The 10,721-nt window shown below is 44.3% G+C and overlaps 1 protein-coding gene across 1 annotated transcript in view; it reads right to left on the bottom strand.

Annotated features, from left to right (window-relative positions):
* Window positions 1-10,721, bottom strand: part of SYTL3 (synaptotagmin like 3) — an 81,700-nt gene that overhangs the window by 8,787 nt on the left and 62,192 nt on the right. Inside the window, exons 9-10 of the mRNA XM_055087412.1 lie at window positions 6,991-7,169; window positions 436-538 (exon numbers count right to left, since the gene is read on the bottom strand). Coding sequence (XP_054943387.1) covers window positions 436-538; window positions 6,991-7,169 — 282 coding nt within the window. The remainder of the gene's footprint in view (window positions 1-435; window positions 539-6,990; window positions 7,170-10,721) is intronic.

A 10,721-nucleotide genomic window follows, 5' to 3' on the forward strand; every position in this document is an offset into this window, starting at 1 on the left:
GTCCGGGAGGATCCCACATGCCGCAGAGCGGCTGGGCCCGTGAGCCATGGCCGCTGAGCCTGTGTGTCCGGAGCCTGCGCTCCGCAGCGGGAGAGGCCACAACGGTGAGAGGCCCGCATAATGGGGGGGGGGGGAATCCAACAGGACAAACCAATTTTAGAAATTGAGAGGCAGGCAGTTTCTTTTTTACCATTTTCTCGCCAATCATTAATCAAAGGCCATTCTCAAGTCCAGCAGACTCTGCACTTTTTCTGTACAAAGGCTGATATTTTCTACCACTTGCCGCTGGTTGACAGAGCCCTGCAGAAATGTTTAAGTGTCTGCACTTACATTTAACTGACTCAAGAGTTTGGAAGAACCATCCACTGGACTCTGGCCCCAGGGGCCCATCCGGGATGGGGAGACTCAGTACATGAATATTTGTCCAGCAAGTACCTTCAAGGTCTCCTGAAAGGTCGGCTCCACCGTGTTCTTTTGGACTCCAGTCTTGCGTTTTCCCTGGGAGGATCTGTCAGGCAGCAGATAGGTCTTTACGTACCTAGTGGCCAAACACAGACAGGACAGGGTGAAAAGCTCAGCGTCGGGGGCCGACAAAGGGTTCAGGAGGAGAATCACACGTCAGCGTTTTCTTTACCCTGCTTCCCGCCGCATTTGGGGTTCACAGAAAGGGCTTAGTGGCCGCCACTGACAGTGAACAATGACAGTGCTGGGTGCACAGCCCCTGGCTTACACAGTCTCTGGCTGTAATCCTCGGGAATGTTCCTGGGGGTGTGGAGCTCCCCTGCTTTCCTCATGCCCTACTCCTGGAATCTACTCATCACACCCCATCACCTGTCACTGGGTGACCACCAGGGAACCGGAGGCTCCCAGGGCTCTGTGGGTGGCAGGTTTCTAACCCACCTGGATGCCGAGGCTGTGTGCCAGCTCGTCCTCCCCCTCCACGTACCTCTTCTCCCCAGCCCGCAAGAAAAAAAAGTTGAAATGGAAAGTGTATGTCTCACACTTTGGTTTTCCTTGTGTGGCCTCAGACACTGCGTCCTGCCTGCTGAGGACCGGTGTTCCCGAGCCCTCTCCCTGGGTCTGGAGGCCACGCCAGCAGAGGAAGCCTGGCCGAGGCCAGCCCCGCACTGCCCCCTGCCCACTCCATGAAGCTCCGTCCCAGGCCGGTCCCTCCACTCAGGTCCCAAGACTGCCCTTCCTGGCTCTTCCAGCAGCTTTATTGATGCAGTGACACCACTTGCCCAGGTCCTGTACCCACAGGCTAGAAACAGCCTCAACGTTCTCAAAGCAATAAAGAGCAGGAACCCTCCCTCGACCTGGGTTCCCCCTGGAGCCCCAGTCTCAGGCCTCTTCCCCACTTTCAGCAAACTTCTTGGGAAAGTACTCAAGGCTCATTGTCACCAATACCTCACTGTTCGCTGACTCTTAAATTGTTGATCATTACGAGACCCCTCACACATGTAAAACAGGAGATATAAAATATACCTGTATAGCTTAAAGCATTACAATAAAATACACGCCCGTGTATCTAGTAGTTAAGTCCTCTATTTCCTTTCTTATCCTCTGGATGTCCTATCCGTTACTGACAGTGGAGTACTGACATTTCCAACTATTATTGTAGAACTATTTCTCCCTTCAATTCCGTCAGTTTTTGCTTCTTGTATCTTGATGGTCTGTTATTAGGTACACAGACATTTGTAATTGTTATATCATCTTGCTGTATTGAACCTATTATTAATACAGAATGTCCTTTATCTTTTGTAAGCTTTTTTGACTTAAAGCCTATTTTGCCTGATATTGGTACAGCCATCTTGCTCACTCTCGGTTACCATCTGCATGGAATATCTTCCATTTGTGTCTCTGGATCTCAAGTGAGTCTCTTGTAGATGGCATATAGTTGGATCTCATGTTTTTATCCATTCTGCCAATTTCTGTCTTTTGACTGGAGAGTCAAATTCATTTGTATTTAAATTAACTACTGATAAGAAGTACTTACTTCTGTCATTTGCTGTTTCTTTTGCCTTATAGCTTTTCTGTCCCTCCCTTTCTGCCTTACTGTATTCTTTTGTGTTTAGTTGATTTTCTGTGGTGAAATGTTTAAATTCCTTTCTCATTTGTTTTGTTTTGGTTTTTGTTCTATAGCTATTTTCTCTGTGGTTACCAAGGGGATTACATTTAATATCCTAAAGTTACAACACTAATTTGAATTTATACCAACTTAACCTCAGTAACATACAAGAACTCTACTCCTTTTCAGCTCCATCCTCACCTCTTTCCACTGCTGACGTCACAAAAATACATCTGTATATATGTGTGATCAAAAACACAAAGTAAGTATTCTTTTAAATGCATTAGTCTCTTAAATTATCTCGAAAACAAAGTGTGGAGTTACAAACCAAAATGATAATAAGAGACCAATAATCTTTTAAAATGTCCTAAGTCATATAAAAAACAAAAAGTGGAATTACTTACCACTGTTACAATAATACCTGCTTTTATAATTGCTAGTGTATTTGCCTTTATTGAGATCTTGTATTTTTTCATGTCTTAAGTTACCGTCTAGTGTCATTTCATACACTCCCTCACCTTTTGTTTAGCTGAGGATGTTGTAATTTCTCCCTCACTTTTGAAGAACAGTTGTGCTGTGGTTTTTTGTTTTTCCTTTTAGCACCTTGAATATATTGACTCACTGCCTTCTGGCCTCTGAAGTTTCTGATGGGAAATCTGCTGATAAATCTTATTGAGGATCCCTAGTACATGACTGTTCACTTTCTTGCTGCTTTCAAGATTCTTTGTCTTTGTCTTTCAAATGTTGGTTTATAATGTGTCTCAGTGTGGGTGTCTTTGAGTTCATCATACTTGGAGTTCAAAGAGCTTCTTTGATGTTTATATTCATGTCTTTCATCAAATTGGGGTAGTTTTCAGCCATTATTTCTTCGAGTATTCTCTCTGCCCCTTGCTGTCTCTCTTCTCCTTCTGGAACATACGTTGCATATGTTGGTCCACTTAATGGTGTCCAGAAGGTCCTTTAGGTTCTGTTTTCTTTTCTTTAATCTTTTTTCTTTCTGTTCCTCAGACTCAGTAATTTCCATCATCCTATCTTCACATTCACCCATTCTTTCTTTTTTTAAAAATTTATTTATTTTTGGCTGCATTGGTCTTCGTTGCTGCGCGTGGGCTTTTCTCTAGTTGCGGTGAGCGGGGGCTACTCTTCACTATGGTGCGCGGGCTTCTCATTGCAGTGGCTTCTCTTGTTGCGGAGCATGGGCTGTAGGCGCATGGGCTTCAGTAGTTGTGGCACATGGGCTTAGTTGCTCCGTGGCATGTGGGATCTTCCCGGACCAGCGCTCGAACCCGCGTCCCTGGCAGGTGGATTCTTAACCACCGCACCACCAGGGAAGCCCACCTATTCTTTTACCTGCTCATACCTACCTTTGAATCCCTCTAGTAAATATTTTGTTGTTGTTTAAGGTTTTCTATCTCTTTATTGATATTTCTGTTTTGTTCATACATCATTTTCTTGACTTTCTCCACATCTTTCATTAGTTCTTTGAGCATCCTTAAAACAGTTGTTTTAAAGTCCTTGTCTAGTAAACCTACCATCAGATCTCTTTCAGGGACAGTTTCTGTTGATTTATTTTTTCCCTTTGAATGAGCCATACTTTCCTGTTTCTTTATATGCCTTGCGATTTTTTTGTTGAACGCTGGACATGTGTCTAATAATATGTTAACTCTGGAAATCAGATTCTCCCCCTTCCCCAGGGTTTGCTGTTTTTTGTTATTGGTTTTTTAATTGGGTTTTTCATAAATTTATTGATGCAGACTGTCTCTGTGCCAAGGATCAGCCTGAAGTATAAAATTAAGATCTTCTCAGATCTTTTCTGAACCTGAACCTTTCCCTGGGCATGTGTGGTCACTTTTAAATTTTCCTTGTATACACAGTTACTCTTGAATGTCCTGGTCTTTAGTATCCAGTTCCCAAGAAGGGGAAAAAGCAAAAAATGAAGAAGGGAGACAAATAAGCACACTGGCCCTTTAAATACTTTGTAAATCACTTCAGCCCAAGGAGGAGGGGATTGCAACAATTCGGGGAGGTGAAACAACAATGGCTGCCTGCCTTTTTTTTTTTGTACCTCTGCAATCAGAACCGGCAATCACAGAACAGGTCCCTGATATTTGGAGGACAGGATCCTTTGCCCATCTGGCTCCTACAAGCTGTGATCAAGCTGCTCTAGGAATATATGCACAGCTGCCTGCCAAGGGGTTGGGCATAGGGGGGATGGGTAGTTAATACTGCGCTAAGAGCTGGAATTGACTGACATTAATCTCAATTTAGCATCCAAGACTTCCCCTGGAAGTTGAAAGCCTTCAAAAGACTCCAGAATTCCAAAATAGTTCCATCAGACAGATTCTTCCAGTGCAGTTGTCTACAGGGGGAGATGGATTCCTGAGGCCTCCTACTCTGCCATCTTTCAGAATCCTCTCTTGACCATGTGTTTCCTTTACAAAGTATTGAGTTTTGTTCTAGCAGGCATTTCACTTACTGGAAACTCAGTTTGATCCTATCAAGGATTGATTTTGCTTAGTTAGGGTGGGTTAGAGAAGCCCTACTACTAAGCTTTTCTTTTCTGGGGTCTACTCAATGCCCCACTCCACTTTGACTGGTCTGAACGCCAATCTTGGGACTTCCCTGGTGGCACAGTGGTTAAGAATCCACCTACCAATGCAGGGGACATGGGTTTGATCCCTGGTCTGGGAAGATCCCACATGCCACAGAGCAACTAAGCCCGTGCGCCACAACTACTGAGCCTACACTCTAGAGCCCGCGAGCCACAACTGCTGAGCCCACACACAACTACTGAGCCCACACGCTACAACTACTGAAGCCCGCGTGCCTAGAGCCCATAGTCCACAACAAGAGAAGCCACTGCAGTGAGAAGCCCGTACACCACAACGAAGAGTAGCCCCCGCTCGCCCCAACCAGAGAAAGCCTGCATGCAGCAACGAAGACCCAACACAGCCAAAAATAAAATAAAATTAAAAAAAAAAACAAACACACCAATCTTTCCCAGCACTGTGCAACTCCCAGATTTTTCATTCAACTTACCACCCTCCAGTAGCTATCCTCTGACAGACCTCATGAAATCTTGTCCTGTATCTGAACAGCTTATTATTTGGCCAAAGCCTCAAGGGATCCCTATGTGGATTTTAGGTCTACTTCTCTATGCACGTCCCGCCTCACCCGCTTAAGAATAATATTTGTTGAATGTTTATTATGTTCTCAACACTGTTCTGAAGACTTAATATGGCTAGTTCAGGGAAACACCACAACAATCCTTTGAAGTAGGTGATAATATAACCTCCATGTTACAGTGAGGACACCAAGATATGGAGAGGTTGAACCTCTTAACTTACCAGAGGTCAAACCCTGTAGAGAATTATGAGAGAGACCCAACATGCTTGGAAGGTCAAGGATTGAATAAATGGAGCTGATGGGATTGGAAATGAGTCTGAAGAATGGACAGGATTGCGATCTCCACTTATGGGAGTAGCACAGGGGAAGCAGTCTCAGAACAAACATGAGAAAAGCCTCATATTTGGTAAAAGTCAGGGGATCGTTTTGGAACAGTGACTATTCCAATTTCTCCAGAGCAGAAGGTACAGACAGGGGAATAACAGAAGACTAGAAATACAGGAAGAATCTGTTATGGAGAACCGTAAGTGCTATAGCAATGCACCTAATTTGTCTGGCACTGAGGAGCTGCTGAAGATTCCAGAGCAGAGGAGAGTCTGATTGGACCAACAATCCATTCCTTTCACCTAGCTGGTCCTGAAAAGAGTGTGCTAAAAATGTTCCATGGTGGGGGAAAAAAAAAAGGCCAAAATGTGGTCCGTACCTTAAACCATGCACAGAAAATCAGTTCCAGGTCTAATATGAAAGGATCTAAGTGGGAAAAAACTCCAAGAGAAGAAAACAGAGCAGAACGTATTTATAACCTTCAGGTGGAATTCTCCCACAGACTCAAACAGCAGACATTTTAAAGGAAAAGAAGGATAAATTGGACATTAAATTCTTTATAAGAAAAGTCATCATAAACAATGTCAGAAAACAAGTAAAGCTAAGAGAAGACATGTGCAATATGTAGAACCAATGGAGAATTGTCTTGAAAAGGGATTTTTAAAAAGCCAAACTCCTGTAAATGAATTTTTAAATGACAATTCGGTAGAAAATTGGACAAAAGATATGAAATGGGGAGTTCATAGAAGGAGAGTGTATCTTAAGTGATTAATTCATATATATAAAGTCGCTCATCTTTGTTATTAATCAGTGAGATGCATGTTAAAATAATGAGACATCATTTCATATCTACCAACTGGAAAAAAATTAATCTCTTTATGGATTGTGTGAGATAGGATTTTAATTTTATTTTTCCTACATGGAAAATCAAATTTCCCAGCACCATTTATTGAAGTTCATCTTTTTTTTTTTTTTTTTTGCGGTACACGGGCCTCTCACTGCTGTGGCCTCTCCCGTTGCGGAGCACAGGCTCCGGACGCGCAGGCTCAGCGGCCACGGCTCACGGGCCCAGCTGCTCGGCGGCATGTGGGGTCCTCCCGGACCGGGGCACGAACCCGTGTCCCCTGCATCGGCAGGCGGACTCTCAACCACTGCGCCACCAGGGAAGCCCAAAGTTCATCTTTTCTGCATTGATTATTAATAGCCTCTTGATCATTTAAGTTCCCATGTATGCTAAGATCTGTATCTGGACTTTTGATTCTGCTCTATCGACCTCCTTGTCTATCCTTGCATCCATAACACATTGTTTGAATTACTAAGCTTTATGATAATTCTTAACATGTCTTTTTGTTTTTATTTATTTATATATTTTTTTACAATTACCTTGGTTATTCTTGGACTTTCACTTTTCCATGTGAACTTTAGAATCAATGTCTATTATCACATGCCAAAACTTAGACAAAGAAACTTACGGATTGCACTTTTTCTTCTTTTCCTCCCCATAGGCAAGGTTCTTACAGGCCTTGATGCATATTTCTAAAGAATGAGTTCTGAAGCAGTAGCGAATGGCAAATGCTATCTCTCCAGTGACATTAGCGTTGTCAAAATTGCCCATCTCTGTACAAGTGCTGTTAATGCTAATTAAACTTCCCTGAAATCAAGAATGACAGATATAATGTTACTTCACAGTTAATCAATTTTTTTGCAGTTCTGGTTTCAAGATAGCAAATAAATCAAAATTTATACAGAGCATGCGTCCTGACTCATGGTAAGTTAATAACACACCAGACAGCTTGTACTTTGCAAAATAAGTTGCCACATACTCTGTCTTAAGGAGACGAGGAGTCCTCAGAAGGGCCTGTCTTGCCCAGATACGGTGTTTGCCTAGCAGTATGGGTTGCACAGTCTCATTCTTGAACACAAGCCACTTGGGAAGAAGCGGACTATCTCCCGTGCAGTTCTGCAAAGATAAATCTCCAAGGGCGGATGATAACAGCCACGGCAGGAAGAGCCCTGTGGAGAGCAGTGCGGTGCGGGGGGCCGAGTGACCGGGACCAGAGGGAGCTGGACTCGAAGCCCAAGTGGGAAAATCAATCCTGTTCTCACTGGGTTATGGTGAGGCGTACATGGACGAGAGTACGTACAATAAGCAAAGACAACAATAAATTGTGTTTAACTTTTTACGGGTCCCCAGAATGACCAACAAAACTACCATCGTAAGTTAGGCCACTCTAAGCTGAGGTGATGTGGAGAAGTAGCGCAAGTGACAGAACAAACCGCCTCATCACTGTTAAATTTGCTTACGTATTCGCCAGCCTTTGCACGCAACCAATCTCAGTGACGACTCTATAGACAGAGGGAACCCCACGTGATTCCCACTTTCCCAACTGGTTCCTCAACACTCTCAAACATCCTGGAAACCAACCAAGAAGAAAGCGCGAGTCTCTCTCACTAGAGAGAGATCAAAACAAAACCAACAACTTAGAGGGCCCCGAACCTGAACTAGCTCATGCCAACAACCCAACCACTTTCACCACACCCAGTCACTGGCCCTGAAAAATGTTATCCACCAACACCCATGCAACTGTTGGGATGGGAAACAGTTTTTAAATTTCACACACCTGGAAAGGCGTGGCGTGGTGAGACCGCACGAAAAGAGTGCAGACAGAAGGTGATGGGGAGGGAAGCTTGGCAAGAGGTGTGGGCTGCTTAAGAAAAGCTGAAGGTAGGTGTTAAAAGTTCTGATAATTAACCTGCACTCATTACGGGACTCCACCCCGGGCTACGTCAGACTAAACTGTACTATGCCAACTCTTCTGCCAAGAACAAGTAGAAAACTGAACTGAACGGCAAACAGTTTGAAGGCACTGCAGAGCTACCAGGACAGCCAGGGTGCCAGGGTCCACGACACTAACGAGGAGCACAGTCTGGTGAGCCTGACGTCCTGGCTGTGCTTCCCTTTGAGGCATCTGTCGGTAGGTGAGCAGTACAGGCGGCAAGGCTGTGAGGCTCCGGAGCTGGGCACAGTGGCCAACGCAAGCGCTGGGGGCCGTGAAGGAGTACAGAACTTGAGGAGAAAAGGGAGACGCACTAAGGTGAGAGTGATGCTCGATGCTGCTTTTCCCCTCAAGGTCTTTGCTGAGTTAGAAGCCGACGCCAAGAGGCTGAGCAGCTTAAAAACACCTTCGGAAGTTTCACCTTACTAGAGAGAAGAAACTGGAGTTCAGGCCCACCACAGGGGAGGGGCCCCTCAGCTGGGACCCCTCAAAGGCTTTCCTCCTGGGAGTCCGCGTCCCCTGGAAGAGGACCAGTCCTCCCAGAGGCTGAAACCCAGCTCTGAATGAGCTCAGTACCGGGTGGGCGAAGACTCCTGGCCTCCACGCTGGCAGTGCGCTGGAGCAAAAGCAAGTCTCCCTGAAGGACGATCACATCCATCTCTCCCATTCGGCTGGAACTCGAGGACAGCAGGGACCCTGCACTATTCTGCCCTCTATCAAATCTCCAACGCCAGCTCAGTGCCTGGCTCATGGTAAATCCTCAAGAAACATTTATGAAATGAATGAAAAATGTTATCCACCAACACCCATGCAACTGTTGGGATGGGAAACAGTTTTTAAATTTCACACACCTGGAAATCCTCATGGTAAATCCTCAAGAAACATTTATGAAATGAATAAAGAAAGAGCATGAAGTATTTTCATTTAAAAAGTTGTCTCTGTAAATATTAGGGCGTGATGTGTTGTGCTCCTTGTCCTGAAGGAGCAGTAGACTTGAGGTAAGAAGACTCGGGTGACAGTCCTGACCCTGGATGACTTTAGTTACATCCCTTAACTGCAGATTCCAGAGGGAAAATATTTGAAAATAAAACTACATGGGGGGCTTCCCTGGTGGCGCAGTGGTTGAGAGTCCGCCTGCCAATGCAGGGGACACGGGTTCGTGACCCAGTCTGGGAAGTAAGACTCCACACTGCCAATGCAGGGGACCCGGGTTAGATCCCTGGTCTGGGAACTAAGTCCCACATGCTGTGTGGCTCGGCCTAAAGATTAAAAAAAAACACAAAAAAAGCAGAAAAACCTATATGTAGGCACATCATAATAAAATTGCTGAGAATCCAGGACAAAGAGAGAAATCTTAAAAGCAAAGGCAAAAAAGCTATGTTAACTTCCATGGAAGAAACAATAAGGGCAGGAGAGGGTGGGGTGCAAGCATTGCTGGGGAGACTGGCATCTTCTGTTTGGGTGGGGAAGGAGAGTCACGTGGGTGCCGACGAGGAGGTTAATTTCGGTATCAGGAGGATTAGGGAATTCCAGGCTCACTCTTTTTTTTTTTTTTTTTTTTTTTTTTTTTAAGCAGTGGGAAGGGAGGTTTATTTGTTAAGAATGAGGAAGAAACGTGGGGAGAAGTTTTGAAAAGAGGTTTAAAATGACTGAAGAAGGTGTGAAATGATTGTTTTGAGAGCAGGCACCTGAGTCGCTCAGAGAAACACATCAGAAAGGCTGGCACTGTGAGTGCATCTGGAGCTGGTGACACAGCAGGGCAACCTAATCCCATGCACTCACACTGGGCACTAGGTCTGCCCTACTGTGTGCACAGCTGTTCAGGTGCAGGTACAGAGAAGGTACACAGCTGGCTCATCTAGCTTGGAATCCAGAATTAGAGAGCATCCAGGAAGCACTAAAAGTACTCATCCTTCATTTTGTAAGATAAGCAGAGGTGAAGACAGGTTGAGAACACAATCATAGTAGGGGACATTAACACCCCACTTTCACCAATGGACAGATCATCCAAAATGAAAATAAATAAAGAAACACAAGCTTTAAATGACACATTAAACAAGATGGAGTTAACTAATATTTATAGGACATTCCATCCAAAAACAACAGAATACACTTTCTTCTCAAGTGCTCATGGAACATTCTCCAGGATACAGCATATCTTGAGTCACAAATCAAGCCTTGGTAAATCTGAGAAAATTGAAATCGTTATTAAGTATCTTTTCCAACCGCAATGCTATGAGACTAGATATCAATTACAGAAAAAAAATTGTAAAAAATACCAATACATGGAGGCTAAACAATACACTACTTAATAACCAAGAGATCACCAAAGAAATCAAAAAATACCTAGAAACAAATGACAATGAAAACACGACAACCCAAAATCTATGGGATGCAGCAAAAGCAGTTCTAAGAGGAAAGTTTAT

The sequence above is a fragment of the Physeter macrocephalus genome, chromosome 10 (genome assembly GCF_002837175.3).
Source record: "Physeter macrocephalus isolate SW-GA chromosome 10, ASM283717v5, whole genome shotgun sequence".
NCBI classification, from domain to species: Eukaryota; Metazoa; Chordata; class Mammalia; order Artiodactyla; family Physeteridae; genus Physeter; species Physeter macrocephalus.